The sequence below is a fragment of the Engystomops pustulosus genome, chromosome 2, assembly GCF_040894005.1.
Source record: "Engystomops pustulosus chromosome 2, aEngPut4.maternal, whole genome shotgun sequence".
Lineage (NCBI taxonomy): Eukaryota > Metazoa > Chordata > Amphibia > Anura > Leptodactylidae > Engystomops > Engystomops pustulosus.
The window spans coordinates 164998684-165015221 of record NC_092412.1 but is presented as its reverse complement, the minus strand read 5'-3'; the positions used below and the strand labels follow the sequence as shown (position 1 = coordinate 165015221).

Below are 16538 nucleotides of genomic sequence, written 5' to 3'. Positions count from 1 at the left end.
CATGCCAAAGAAGGAAAAACCACAAAGGTTCTTATTGTGTGTCTCTATGAAGTGTTTGGCAGCTCCTGAGGCATTAACATCTCCATTCTTTATGCTAGTTAAATGTTGAGCTATCCTTGTTTTTAACTTCTGTATTGTGCATCCAATATAAATAATAGAACAACATGTGCAACGAATAATGTACACCACGTATTGTGTGTTGCAGTTGATGAAGGTTTTTATCTTTCTACTGGCACCCGTGTCAGTTGTAAATTCTACTGTTTTGTTGGCTGCAAAAACACAAACATTACATCTATTGCCTCCACATTTAAAAAAACCTGTCATCGACAGCCAACTATGGGGTTTAACATTCATATTGGGGACACTAGGTGACAAAATGTTGCCAAGCGTTTTACCACGCTTGGCGACACTTTTGTGGCCATTCCTCATGATCTCACACAAAACATTATCTTGATTCAATACCGGAACATATTTCCGAATAATGTTTTTAATGCTGTTGAATTGTGCACTGTACGGGGTACTAAAGGTAGGTATACATGTAGCAACCGACTCAGAAATAGGATTATTCTTTCTCTCCAGTAAATTTTTCCTATTTATTTTTCCAGCTTTTTCCCTGGCATTCTCTAACAAGGATGGGGAGTACCCTCTCTTTCTAAGTTTGTTGTTGATGTTGAATGATTGTGCACGAAATTCCGCATCGGTGGAGCAAATGCGCCGTGCTCGTAAAAATTCACCGTACGGAATCGCGTGCACAGTATGTGGTGGGTGACTGCTAGATGCCGACAAAATGGAGTTGCCTGCTAATGGTTTCGAAAACATAGTAGTAACAACAGTTCCCTTGTTTGGTATGCCCCTTAAATTTATATCCAAAAAGTGTATATATTTTTTTGGACTGTAAGCGTTTTATACTGCTCTTTACACGTATTATAATGTTCCCTTACATCCAGAAGTGAGTGTCAGAAGATGCCCCGTCGCTGCACGTCTCTAATGTTGGTCATATGTGAGTATCCAGTGGTTAAACAGTGAATTGCAGCCTATCAAGGCTTTTTTTCACCTTTTTTTTCGGTTAGTGCACAGGCAAGCATGTAGTAATATAGTATTTACTGTATGTAACAGTACATTTGTAAGCTCTTAACTATTTTTAGCCACATCAACACAAAAACTGTTGAACATCAAAGGAAATGAATACTTGTATCATATAACATAGTGATGGTACCGAAAATAGAATGAGCTAAAACTTATTGAAATATACAATTTTACCTGTCTGGTTATAATGCATCCAGTTTAGCATGATTTCTGGTGCCCGATACCACCGAGTGGCAACATACCCAGTCATCTCCTCATCTGTGTGCCGAGCCAAACCAAAGTCAAGAATCTACCATTTAAAAAAAAAAAAAAAAAAATTTCAATGGTGAAGAAGAGTCTTTTAAACCCCTAAGTACGCAGGGAATTTTCGCTCATTTCTCGCTCTCCATCTTCAAAAAAACCCAAACTTTTTCATTTTTCCATGTACACTGTGTGAGGGCTTATTTTGTGCGTAACAAATTTTAATTTCCCGTGATGTTATTTATTTTTCCCTGCCATGTAGTGGGAAGCAGGAAAAAAATTTCAAATGTGGAAAAATTGGAAAAAAAAAACGCATGTGGGCTCAGTTTTTATGACTTTCACTCTTCGCTCCAAATAACACCTCTACTTTATTCTTTGGTTTGGTACGATCGCCGTGATATCAAATTTATTCATTGCGTTTTAATACATTTTCAAAAATTAAACAAATGTGTACAAAAAAGAAAAGCATTTTTTTGCCATCTTCTGACGCTAATAAGTTTTTGATACTTTGGTGCACAGAGCTGGGGGAGGTGTCATTTTTTGCAAAATGAGCAGACATTTTCATTGCTAACATTTTGATCACTTTTCATTACATTTTTTATGACATGTAAAAAGGTGTAAAAGTCGCGTTTCGGACATTTGGGCGCCATTTGCCGTTCCGGAGGTCACCTCCAGCCATAACCGTTTTTATATTTATATATTTTAGATCCGGCATTTTGGGACGCGGCAATACCTAATGTGTTTGTGGTTTTTACTATTATATTTTATATTTTTATATCCGTGAAGGGGTTAAAATTGTACCATTAAGTGCCAATAGTAGTTAGAACAAACAAAGTGAAAATTAGAATGGTCTAAATTCGTTGATAATGCATATTTAGCACCAAAGTTGACACATTCACAAAACACAAAGAGCAAACCCATCTGAAGTTGTGTTATGCAATTCCTCCCTAGTGCGGACAACACATGAGGACATAACTCGCAGCAGCTAGTTTTACTCTACAAGGATGAAGCAGTTTTTAGTTGGTTCATGGCAAAATATATCTATATATCTATATATCTATATATATCTATATCTACAGTATACCTATCTATATCTACAGTATATCTATCGATATCTATCAATATCTATGTATTTTACAGTTCAAAAGAGAGGCTTCATCTCTTCAAACTTCAGCTGTTTCCGCAACTTCCATGGAAATAATGTATCATAGAAAGCTAAGCTTTTCCTAAAACAAAATTCACACAGTTTTGGGTTCAGTAACTTTACTTTATATAAAAAAAAAAAAAAAAAAAACATCTAAGGGCAGATCAACACAAAAGTAAAGAATCATCCATGTGTCGTCCATTTTTTTTATTTTTGCCCAAGATTCAACATGTTGATGTGCAAGTAGCCTGTGAGAATGCTGGCCAATAATGAGCTACTCACTTTAAGCTCACAATCTTCATTAACAGCAAGGTTGCTAGGTTTCAAGTCCTGTGGGCAAGAAATATAGAAATAGAAGATATAACAAACATCATGGAAGCATATCCAAATACAGAAATAGCAGGTTGTATGACTTAAAGTATTCAATTGTATGACTTAATGTATTCAATATCTGCATACAAAAATCCATGTTATGATGTTTAAATCATATATGGAAGATCAGCAAAGCATCAACTAGCAAACTGACGTTTTCATTGGTATGTGTTGGTCAACAGTTATTGTGCACTAAAAGGGCTAAATTTTCACAATACACCCACTTTCAATAAATGATCGAAAGTAGGGGTCACCTTTTGGGGGTTTGTAGATAGTCTTTTCTTATTCCAGAATCATTGCAATTGTTGTTGAATAGCAACGTTATAAAAATAAGTGCAAATAACTCCCAAGCCCTGATCATATATAGGGTCTTTAGAAAAATCAGGCTATGCAGAATAATAACAATGGGGAACACTCATTTTGGTGCCTTTAAAGTTGGAACCTTTTTTAAAGTAAGTTTGGGACCCCGTTTCTGTAAATAACAACCATTTTCATGAATCACCTCTACTTTTGGAGATCTGGTATTGCTCCCTCATTAAGTATACTCTGATTGGGGTGTGGCCTAGCTGTCCATGTAGAAGTGTTAAGGTAAACCTAGCTGATAGATCAAATTCTGTCATTTCTACTTATTTTCCAAAAATATACTGTAATAGAAAGAATGAACTCAAGATGGCGCCGAGACAGAAATGTTTTGAAGCTAAGGAATGTCAATATGACTTCAATGTGCGACAGCAGGGAAGTTCTCCAATCAAGAGACTACATGAGCTGGGAATTCTCCGCCCCCTTCTGCTTCTTTCCTAATTTCTATATAGATTTGTGGATCCAAATAAAGCTTGCACAGTGCAGATTTGCCCCAGGCAATGATAGCATGAGAGAGACTTAAATCAGCTGTTGTCTGAATTATTCCCTACGACGTGCACACATGCTTTTTGATTTGAAACACAGCCAATGCACACTAAAAGAGGATATCTTAAATCCTACCCCAACAGAAGCAGGCATAGAGCAGGAACTGTTGTGAAAATCCTGTACCTGATATCCAGGTTCGCACCAGGCCAAAAACGGTGCTGGATATCGGGAAGAAGCGATGGGGGAGCAGATCAGCGGCATGACGGGCCCCCAAGGCAAGCGATCAGCAGATAAGCCATGCGACCGCTAGGAGCCTCCAGAGGGGTGAGGGCAGAGACGGCATCCAGGAATCCAGGAGGCAGTTGGACCTAGAGCCTGCAAAAACTGCATCTGGTTCCAGGTACTCAGTACTGGCAACCCACATATCTGAGGAGGATGGGGATGTGGAAAATGGCAGGGAGATGGAGCAGTCTGAAGATTATGTAGCAGAAGGGGAGGAAGCTGCACCCACACTTGCAGATGTCATAAGGGCCCTCCAGTAAAATACATTTACTTTGCTTAAACTGGCTGGTCAGGTGGGGAGTCTGTAGGAGGATATACTGCTTATGCAGCATAATGTACAAAAGGTGGCAGAGCGCACCACTGTGGTGGAATGACGCCTGCAGGTGGTAGAGGGGAATATTCCCATGTTACATCAGAATGTGCGAGACAGACAGTTTTGATTTTAGAAAGCAAAAGCAGATGACCTGGAAAACAGGCTGTGCCGAGGGTGGGCTTGTAGAGGACACCACAGGTATTTTATAAGTCTCTGAGAACTTTTTTTTTCACCTTTATTCATCCAGGGTGGACTATTCCGTGGAATATCTAGCAGGTATCTACATGCCCAGACTGGATCAGGAGGACATGCTAAAAGGGCATATAACGCTGGAGGAGTCGCAGAAGGTGATGATGAGTATGGCTAATGAAAAGGCCAAGGGGATGGATGGCATGCACATGGAAATATACAAAGAATATGTGGATATCCTCCTGTGGCATTGGTAGGAAACTTTAACCCCTTAAGGACGCAGGGTTTTTTCGCTCATTTCTCGCTCTCCACCTTCAAAAATCCATAACTTTTTCATTTTTACGTACAGACCTGTGTGAGGGCTTATTTTGTGCGTAACAAATTTTACTTTCCCGTAATGTTATTTACTTTAACATACCATGTACTGCGAAGCTGAAAAAAATATTCCAAATGTGGAAAAATTGCAAAAAACCGCAAGTGAGTCACGTTCTTGTGGGCTCAGTTTTTACGACTTTGACTGCACTCAAAATAACACCTCAGCTTTATTCTTTGGTTCGGTGCGATCGCGGTAATATCAAATTTATATAGGTTTTATTGTGTTTTAATACATTTTCAAAAATTAAACGAATGTGTACAAAAAAGAAAAAAAAAATGTTGCCATCTTCTGAAGCTAATAACTTTTTCATACTTTGGCGCACGGAGCTGTGTGAGGTGTCATTTTTTTTGCGAAATGAGACGACGTTTGCATTGCTACCATTTTGAGGTCTGTGCGACATTCTGATCATTTTTTATGTGATGTAAAAAGGTGTAAAAGTCGCATTTCGGACATTTGGGTGCCATTTCCGCCTCGGAGGTCACCGCCGGCCGTAACCATTTTTATATTTTGATAGATCGGGCATTTGGGGACGCGGCGATACCTAATGTGTCTGTGGTTTTTACTGTTTATTATGTTTTATATCAGTTCTAGCGAAAGAGGGGTGATTTGAATTTTTAATATTTTATTAATTCTTTTTTATTTTTAAAACTTTTTTTTTTTTACTAATTCTTAGACCATCTAGGGTACATTAACCCTAGATGGTCAGATCGTTCCTACCATATACTGCAATACTTATTTTAGTTAGTGTTTTAAACCGCGGTATAAAACACTTTTTAAACTTTATAGCCGGCGCAGGCAGGTACGCGCTCGGCGCTTACCGTGCGCGCGGCTACATAGGAAGTGAATGAGAGCCGTGCGCATGGTAAGCGCCGAGCGCGTACCTGCCTGCGCCGGCTATAAAGTTTAAAAAGTGTTTTAAACCGCGATACCGCGGTTTAAAACACTAACGAAATATAAGCTCCGGCACCAGCTCACCCTGAGCTGGTGCCCGGTATTGCCATCGGAAACCTGCCACTTCAAGTGGTAGGTTTCCTTTAAGTTCCCTAAGAAAATGAGGGGATTGACCCTGTCAAATGTGTGGGCTTATTAGTTAGCAGAACAGTGCCAACATTTTGGAGGCTGCGCCTTAATGGGCCTGCAGTCGTGGTGTTCCTAATTAAAAGGCCCTAGAGGCCACCCTTAACTAATAAAAAGCCCCAGCCTCCCTTTACTAATAAAAAAAAAAAAAAGACCCTAGCTTCCTTCCCTATACAAATAATAACCTTATATACTTAACCTTGATGTCTTCTTCCGCGTACCTTCACTCCTAATGGCGATTCGCCCACCTTCTGTAGCTCCTGCACCGCGCGCCTCTGGTCACGTGACTTACGCGACCTGACGTCAGGTCGCGTCAGTCACGTGACATGGGCCGCACGGTGCAGGAGCTGCAGAAGATGGGCGGATCGCCGACGTGGGGCTTGAAGGTAAGTATGGGGGCAGAAACACGGGGGCGCGGCGGCAGCGCTACACAGGGGCACCATAGTTCAGGGAACTTTCACCGCGGCACACAGGTTGAAAATCACTGGTCTATGCAGTCAGACCTGTGCTGGGCTAGCTCAGACCAACAGGTCTATAATTATTCTAATCCACACACCATGTCACCCTATGTATCTGAACAAAGTCCCAAATACTAGTACCTGTTTGAACAACCCTACTTCCGACCTTTCTACAACCCTCCTTTCTAATGCAGTGACCCTTCTAATGCAGTGAACCTTTCTAATACAGTTTCTCATGCTGTGGTGACCCCAAACCATGCAACTCGCAGTAAAAACACAGTAAAATTGCGGCTCTGATGGCTTTAGGCGACCCCCGGTTTTGGTCGTTCGACCCCCGCTGGGGTCCCGACCCACAGGTTGAGAACCACTGACCTAGAACTATGGGATCCAAGTCTCCCACTGTGTAGACTAACCTTATAGTGACCACAATTATAGTCAAGTAACATTTAAACAATATAACCGATATATTACCCACTCCAGCTGTGTTTTTAAATTTACCTTGTTTGTTCATATACACATTGTTGCTTTTTTGATGGTACACCTTTTAACCCCCAAGCCACTTTTCACCTTCCTGACACAGCCCAACTTTTCAAATCTGACATGAGTCACTATAAGTGGTTATAACTTTGGAATGTTTTAACATATCAAAGTGATTTTTAAATTGTTTTCTATTGACACTTTGTACCTCATGTTAGTTGAAAAAATTTGGTGGTTTGTTAGCAAAAATTCTTTATTTTTGAAATTCAAAATGTTCTACTTTTTCCATTTATAGTCAATACAGCAAAAACACTTGATAGCTCACATTAACTGAATGTATGCTTTATGTTGACATGGTTTTTATGAATCCTCTCATTTTTGTAAGATGTTATGGGGCTTTGAATGCTAGGTGCGATTTCTCACATTTTCATAAAAAACACAAAATCATGCTTTTGGTGAACATGCTCAAATTTCAAGTAACTTTAACCCCTTAATGGCACAGGGTTTTTTTGCTCATTTCTTGCTCGCCATCTTATAAAATCCATAACTTTTTCATTTTTCTGTGTACAGAGCTGTGTGAGGGCTCATTTTGTGCGTAACAAATTTTACTTCTCCGTCACATTATTTATTATTCCATGCCTTGTCCTGAGAAACTGGAAAAAAATTCCAAATGTGGAAAAATTGAAAAAAAACCCACGTTCTCGCCACATTCTTGTGGGCTCAGTTTTTACGACTTTCACCGTGCACTCCAAATAACACCGCTACTTTATTCTTTGGTTCTGTATGATCACGGTGATACCAAATTTATACAGGATTTATTGCGTTTTAGCACATTTTCCAAAGTTAAAACGATTGTGTGCGAAAAAGAAAAAAGAATTGCCATTTTCTAATGCGAATGTGATGTAGAATGGTGTAAAAGTCGCATTTCAGACATTTAGGCGCCATTTTCCATTATGTGATTCACCACCGGCAATTTCTGTTTTTATGTTTTGATAGATCGACCATTTTGGGATGCGGCGATATCCATTGTGTCTGTGACTTTTACGGTTTATTACGTTAAATATCAGTTCTAATGAAAGGGGGGTGATGTGAACTTTTAGTTTTTTTACTTGTTTTGTAATCATTTTTTTAGACCCTCTACGGCACATTAACCCTAGATGGTCTGATCGTTCCTACCATATACTGCAATACTACTGTATTGCAGTGTATGGCATTTCTGCACAGTATACATTACAATAAGCCACTGGCTCATTGTAACGAAACTCCAGAAACATGCAGCCACGGGTCCAACGTAGACCGAAGCCTGTGATGGCAACCAATCGCTGACCCCCCCCCCCCCCCAATGACAGGCGCCGCCATCATGCCAAAGATTGTCGCTCCCCGTGACGTCATCAGGCAGCGGCAATCCGTTGCTATGAAAACCTCGGTCTTCCGAAGACCCGAGGCGGTCTCGTTTTAACCCATTTATTACAATGCGCTAATTGCACATTGTAATGAATGAGGAGGAAAACCCGCATATACTGCCATACTGTAGTATGGCAGTATATTGTAGGATCGATCAGACAACCTATGGTTAAAGTACCCTAGGGGGTCTGAAAAATAGTAAAAAAAATAAAAAAATTACCCCCCTTTCCCTAGAAGTCAAATAAATATAAATAAACAGTAAAAATCATCAACACATTAAGGAATCACCGCGTCAGGAAATGCCTGATCAAAATATACCGTATATTCCGGCGTATAAGACGACTTTTGAAGACAGAAAAATCTTCTGTCTTCTCTGGGGTCGTCTTATACGACGGTAATCCCGCCCGCCCGCCATGTATTCACGGCAGCGGTCGGGTCGCGCTGCATGGAGAGGGCTCACGGGCTGAGCCCTCTCCATAGCAGGTAAGTCTTTGCTGCATATTGCAGCAAAGGCTTACCGGTAACACTTGCGATCAGCGCTAGCACCGATTGCGGATGTTTTCACAGCGATGGCTGCCAGCAAAGCTGCCGGCAGCCTCAAAAAGATAGAAGAGCGAACCGTCTCCATGGTAGCCTCAGGTCTTCCGAAGACACGAGGCTATTTCGTTTTAACCCCTTCATTACAATGTGCTGATAGCACATTGTAATGAATGAGGAGGAAAATCCCCATATACTGCCATACTGTAGTATGGCAGTATATGATAGGATCGATCAGACAACCTAGGGTTAAAGTACCCTAGGGAGTCTGAAAAATAGTATAAATAAAAATAAAAAAAAGTTTAAAAAAAAAATTATAATAAAAAAACCTAAAATTTCAAATCACCCCCCTTTCCCTAGAACTGACATAAATATAAATAAACAGTAAAAATCATAAACACATGAGGTATTGACGCGTCCGAAAATGCCTGATCTATCAAAATATGATAACGGTTTTTCAATGCGTTTAACCCCGTAACGGAAAATAGCGCCCAAAGTCGAAAATGGCACTTTTTTGCCATTTTGAAAAATATAAAAAAATCTATAAAAAGTGATCAAAAGGTCGTACAGTCCTAAAAATGATATAATTGAAAATATTATCAAATTTCGCAAAAAATGGCACCACCCACAGCTCCGTACACCAAAGTATAAAAAAGTTATTAGCGCCAGAAGTTGGCAAAATCAAAAAAATAATTTTTGTACAGGAGGTTTTCATTTTTGTAAATGTATGAAAACATTATAAAACCTATACAAATTTGGTATCCCCTTAATCGTACCGACCCAAAGAATAAAGTAAACATGTCATTTGGGGGGCTCAGTGAAAGACATAATATCCAAGCCCACCATTTTCATTGCATTTGGAATTTTTCTGAGTACATGGCATGGAATATTTAATAAAATAAAAATTTAAGGTACAGTATGGTAACATTTACAGTAAAATGGACGATGGTAATGTTGTTGTTGTATGCCTTATGTTTATGAGCGACAGTTTTCCTGCTATATACCTGCATGTCATAAGAATTTAAATTAAAAAAAGGACCATATCAATTCAAATCTGTTTTTTTTTAAATTTTTACCGGTGTTTTGTATGGAAAAGGGGTAGTCTTATACTGCGAATATATCTTAAACTCTATATTTTAAACAGGAAAGTAGGGGGGTCGTCTTATACGCCGGAATATACGGTAATAACAGTCTTTCACTGCGTTTAACCCCGTAACGGAAAATAGTTCCCAAAGTCGAAAAAAATTCTATAAAATGTGATCAAAAGGTCGTACAGTCCTAAAAGTCATACCACCCACAGCTCAGTACAACAAAGTATGAAAAAGTTATTAGTGCCAGAAGTTTTTTGTACAGGAGGTTTTAATTTTTGTAAATGTATGAAAACCTTATAAAACCTACACATATTTGGTATCCCTGTAATTGTTTCAACCCGAAGAATAAAGTAGACATGTAATTTGGGGAGCACAGTGAAAGCTGTAAAATCCAAGCCCACAAGAAAACGGTGCAAATGTGTTATTTCACCATTTTCACTGCATTTCACTACATTATCACTCACAATTGAAATATGAACAAGCATGGACTGAATCCCATGAGTGGTAGAAAAATGTCTAAAAACATCAAATTTTATTAAATCACATTAAAAAAATTGCATTCAACATTCATGTGACATGGGGTATAAGCTAATACCTGTGTTCATGTTCCAAATAACAGGATCTACCACGGAAATGTGGTTGAAGAAGTTATAGACAAAATATTGCCCTCAGTTCACACAGTTAAACATTAGTAAGAAGTCGTTCTACCATAATTCAGAAGCACTGTGATGGCAATATGAGACGGGGCCGGGGTATAATCCAAGGGGTACTTTCCCTGCCAAATCCCAAGTGACTCCCGCTCTTACAAGAGCAGTACCAAAAATGTCCCTAAAATTCTGTGCATTCCCCCTTTACATACGTTTCCCTGACCCATTTAATCGCATGGAATCTTCAGAGGGATTTGAGTACAAGAGGAAAAATACATCAATTTAAAGTGTAAAGAAACAGCAGGGCATGCTGTATGCTAAGTCCTGAAAAAGCCGCTCGTCCCTTATCCCAGTGGTGGATCAAGGGACCTATTGTGAGTGGTATGGCAGAAGGTTAGCCAACGATGGTTGTCCGAGGTTAAAGACGTCTTCTGTGATAAAGAACTAGTACAGAATAAATATACTCCAAGCTTTCAGTCAGCATTCAAGGACCTGACAGAAATTTACAAGGGCCACTGCACCACCTGGTGGGAGATGCAGTCTAGAGAATTACTTAAAAAATAAATATTGTACCTAGGGGGCTTAGAATCACGCTAACTCCCGGGAACAGACTCAAAAGTGTGGCATTGAGCAACAAGTGGGAGAAAGAGGCGAAAGCCAGTTCACTGAGACTCATGAATATCCTCCTTGAGGAGGAGAAAATACATCTACAGCGGCTAGAGAAGAAATTAGAGGATCAAATTGAGGTAGTAAAAAAAATTGAAAAAGTCTGACGTTCAAAATAGAAAGACCACACTTAAAAATACCATCGATAAATTACAGTACTTTCTCAAAGAGAGGAAACACCCACAATTTCTCAGGGATCTGCAAGAGTTTAAGGATAAAAAGATATACAGGCACGCAAAAGTTCTAGGCACGCAACCACAGTCACAAGCCACGGATACAGATCCCTCATCTACTGATGCAGAGGGCTCTGACATAGAAGGAACATATAAGGAAAGAAAGCGATGGACCAATAAGAAAGGAGGTTCTACGGGGGTAGAGGTGGACTGAGAGGAACGGGGAATCGTTTTTTTAGAGAACCCATATCCACTGTGAAACAGGAACACAACACCTAATCAAACCGCTCCCCCCAAATAGTGAATCTCTCTCAAAAAAACTCAGACAGATGACGAGTTAGCTATCCTGTCGAAAGGTCTATCATTTGTCCCCACTTCTGACTTTGATGCCTGGTTAGCAGCCATTATAGAGCCCCCAAGCCCAAATCGACATGGCTTGACAGGAAGATCAAAGGCAACTATAGATGTGGAGGGTGCATAGCATGCCCGTACATGAAAGTAGGGAAGACATTCTCAAGTAATGTCACAGGGAGGTCTTATAACCTAAAAAAGTATATTAACTGCAAGAGTGTGGGCATGATCTACAACTGAGGAGGAGAATTGGTGATCACCTTGGTGACATTGCCCATGGAAGAGACAAACCGCTCGCGAAACACATTTCCATGTATCACAATGGGGACACTTCGGCCCTAAGTTTCATGGGGATAGATGTGATTCCATACCCTGAAAGAGGTGGCGATTGGGACAGACTAATTTTACAAAAAGAAGCAAGGCAGATAAACACTCTTGACACCGTTGCTCCTAATGGTTTGAAAGACCAACTTGCGTTTGCCCCTTTTCTACGATGTCCACTCAGAGAATAGTAAGACACTAGTGGGTTATATGCCAATGCATAGGGTTGAATGCCAGTGCAAAGTGAGGTAAAGCCCATTCTGTGTACAGCGATTACCTTTGGTTATGGGATAACAGAACGCCAATAGTACATGGTTAGGCATTACCCAATAATGACTCTATACATGTTACTGGTTTTCAATTTAATCTGAATAGTCTGCGCCTTACGTGCAACAGAATCTATTTCTACAAAGTGCAATGTACCAATAGGTCTTACCTTCTATTTAGGTGCAACAATTTCCAGCCATACGTTAGTGGTTTCTATTCATTTGCACGCCAGTCTGGTTACGAACGTCTCTATGAATACGTGTCTATCAGGCTCCGCCATCCAGACCCAAGCATGCGCAGTGACATCCAGATGGCTCGGACGTGGTTTCCTCTCCGGTTAGCATGAACATCTCGATTGACTAAGCAATGAGAGAGGCTAAGCGGCACTGTCCAATCGGATGCTGGGGTGGGGCTATTGATTTAAAAGGTCGGAAATGCACTTTTTTGGGCTTATCCTCGTGTCACGGCTATCTTTTCGAAAATTTTAATCTGCGGATATGTCAATTTTTTTTAAGCGGCTACTGGGGCGTGGAGTAGCCGGACATGAGGCTACACGTCGCTGCTACTCCACGCCCCAGTAGCCTCTTTTCTCCACCTACCATTTTATCTTTGGCCGAATACCAGGCCTTTGGCTGTGTGGCATGCGCAGAACGCCGCAGATACCGGGGATTTGGACGAGGGCACCCAGCTACGAGGGGCTGCACACCGAAGATGAAATGGTAGGCAGAGAAAAGAGGCTACTGGGGCGTGGAGTAGCCGCGACGTGTAGCCTCATGTCGGCTACTCCACGCCCCAGTAGCCGCTTCAAAAAATTTACATCCCGGCTATCTTTTAGAAAATTTTAATCCGCGGATATGTGAGGATTGGCCCCAAAAAAAGGGCTATCCTCAGGTCTCATTCATCCACCTACTACCCGATCTACCTTTATAGGTAGAATCGTGGTGGTAGGTTCCCTTTAACCCCTTCGTGGGCCAAGTCCTCTCCAAAACCGGTAAGTCTTTGCTGCATATTGCAGCAAAGGCTTACCAGTAACACCCGCGATCGATTGCCGCCGGCAATGCTGCGCCGCCATCTTGCCACTCCCCGACTTCACGGGGAGTGGCGATCTGTTGCCATGCCAGCTTCGGGTCTTACAAAGGCCCAAAGCTGTCTCGTTTTAACCCATTCATTACAATGTGCTACCACTCAGGAAGCAATGCTTATTTCACAGGCAATAAGCAAGACACACTCAATGAAAGGAGTGGTTCTTCAGGTGGAGCCCAAAGATCACTTCTCCGCACTAATGCTTTCTGCCTGATATTTTGGTCAATTATAAATGTTGGTGGAGACTACAAACACTTTGCTGCCTGCAACATCCTTCAGAATGGCTGATTTGGCAGTGGGTCAGTAATAGTGTGAGGTGGCATTTCTTTGGAGGGCTGCACAGCCCTCCATGTGCTCACTAAAGGTAGTCTGACTGCCATTAGGTACCGAGATGAGATCCTCAGACCCCTTGTGGAACCAAATGCTGGTGCGGTTGGCCTTGGGTACCTCCTAATGCAGGGCAATACTATACCTTGTGGCTGCAGTGTGTCAACAATTCCTGCAAGATGAAGCCATTGAAGCCATGGATTGGCCTGCTCATTTCCCAGACTTGAATCTGATTGAGCTCATTCTGGACATCATGGGGAAGATTTACTTATCCGGTCCATTCGCGATCCAGCAGCGTTCTCTGTGCTGGATTCGGGTCCGGCTGGGATTTATTAAGGTAGTTCCTCCGCCGTCCACCAGGTGGCGCTGCTGCGCTGGAGTTCACCGAGCCGGGCTGAGTGAAGGTAAGTGCAAACTCCGCGACAAATTATTTTTTTTTTTTTAAATGCGGCGGTTTTTCCGAATCCGCCGGGTTTTCGTTCGGCCACGCCCCCCCATTTCCGTCGCATGCATGCCAGCGCCGATGCGCCACAATCCGATCGCGTGCACTAAAATCCCGGGGCAATTCAGGGGAAATCGACACAAATCGGAAATATTCAGGTAACACGTCAGGAAAACGCGAATCGGCCCTTAGTAAATTACCCCCCATGTCTCGCTCCATTCACCAACGCCACGTTGCATCACAGACTGTCCAGGAGTTGGCAAATTTTTTAGTCCAGGTATGGGAGGAGATCCCTCAGGAGACTATCCACAACCTCATTATGAGCATGCCAAATAGTTGTAGGGAGGTCATTCAGGCATGAGGAGACCAAAAACAATACTGAGCCTCATTTTTTTAACCCCTACGTGCACCAGGATGTCCAGCTTCTGGCACCTGCTCACGCACGGAGCCGACACAAAAAGCAGCGGCTGTCAGCTGTATATATTACAGCTGACACCGCGCGCTAACACCCGCGATCGGTGCCGACTATGACCGCGAGTGTTAACCCCTTACACGCAGCAGTCAAGCATGACTGCGGAGTGTAAGGGTGTTCTCCCTATAGGATCCGATCCTCTTCCGGGCAGCCCCGAGGTCTGCCAAGTGCACCAGTGCTGCCCGATGTTCTTCACAGTCAGACCCCTTCCGGGTCTGCCCGGATTTAAAAAGTTATGCACTCTAAAATAAGACAACTAAACAGAATGGCAAAAAAGCCATTAACCAGATTTGTCAGCCGAAAAGTAAAAAAAAATTATGAATAAGAAAAGATGGTGATGCTAAGATGAACAAGATTTTCTCCAAATTATTATTTTTTCAGTAAAACTGAATAAAATACACAAACCCCCAATATATTTGGTATTATCTGCATAATACAACAAAATAGTTATTGGACCCGCACAGTGAACCCTGTAAAAAAACTCCAAAAAAATGCTCCGAAAAAGATCATTTTTAGTTAATACCCTTTAAAAAATGCTCTAAAAAGTGATAAAAAGAAGTTATGCACTGTAAAATAAGACCACTAAAAAGAAAAATGCTTCTTGTAAAAAATAGGCCCTTAACCAGATTTGTCAGCTGAAAAATTTAAAAAGTTATACATATGAAAGATGGTGAAGCTAAAATTAAAAACGTTTTCACCAAATTACTTTTCATTCAGTAAAAATGGGGTAAAAATAATAAAAATATATGTAAATGAGGTATTTTTGCTATCGTGACGACCCATAGAATAAAAATAAGATACTATTTTTATGGTATGGTAAAAGGCCCAAAAATACCCCCACAAAATCTTCCTATCAATTGATGATTGTCATTTCCTCCACCAACAAAAGAGTTAATAAAATCTCACCAATTAGCTAAAGATACCCCAAAATTATGTACCATAAAAGTGCATCTCATGTGGCAAAATAAAATAAGCCCCAATAGGTCAACATAAAATAAGAAAAAATTTATAGCCTGTACAATTTGACAATGCAAATCTGTTCAGGATGCCGCCTTCTTCCATTCTATGCCAGACCATGCGCCCATACAGCTGGTTACCATCACATATGGGGTATCACTGTACTCGGGAGAAATTGGGTATCAAACTTTGTGGAAACTTTTTTTTCACTTATTTTGGGTGGAAAATTAAACATTTTCAATAGATTGAGTGCATTGTAAAAAAATGTATTTGTAGACAGCACCTCCATTTTGTTTTAACCCCTATAAAACACCTAGGGCTAACAAACTTCTTAAATATGCTTTTTCATACCTTGAGGGGTGTAGCTTCCATAATGGGTTAATTTACTAGTTCTGCTTTTATTTAGGCCTCTCAGAGTCAATTAAAAGTTGAGCAGGTCCATCTAAATACAGGTTTTGGTGATTTTCCAAAAAATTGAGAAATGGCACCCAAATTCTGAGCCTCATAACATTCTAGTAAAATATGTGGGATCTTAAAAAAACATGCCAACATATAGCAGATATTAAGTTTTGAATGACATTTTACATATTTAACATCAAAACCCCCTATATAATCAACCCATTTTCAAATCTGCATCCCTCAAACTATCAGAAACAGCTTTTAGGAAGATTGTTAACCCCTTGTGATCTTCATAGTAATTGAATCAAAATGGAGGTGAAATTTAGAATGGTCAAATTGTGCCGGTTATACGTTCATTTAGCCCTAAAGTTGACACATTTCCAAAACATAAAAAGAGAAAACCCATCATACAATTTGTTCTACAGAACCCCCCCCCCCCCATGTGGCAATTACTTGTTGGGTGCACAGTGAGGTGCAGAAGAGAAGGAGGGACCTGCAGCTGCGAGGATTTTAGTTTCCTCATTGGCCCCTTTTCTAGGCT

At 40.9% G+C, this 16538-nt stretch overlaps 1 protein-coding gene across 4 annotated transcripts in view; it reads right to left on the bottom strand.

Annotated features, from left to right (window-relative positions):
• Positions 1-16538, bottom strand: part of LOC140118847 (mitogen-activated protein kinase 14) — a 337108-nt gene that overhangs the window by 187968 nt on the left and 132602 nt on the right. For all 4 annotated transcript variants that reach the window (XM_072137220.1, XM_072137218.1, XM_072137219.1 and 1 more), the window contains 2 exons: positions 2753-2800; positions 1261-1375 (listed from right to left, as the gene is read on the bottom strand). In XM_072137220.1, the coding sequence (XP_071993321.1) occupies positions 1261-1375; positions 2753-2800 (163 nt within the window). The remainder of the gene's footprint in view (positions 1-1260; positions 1376-2752; positions 2801-16538) is intronic.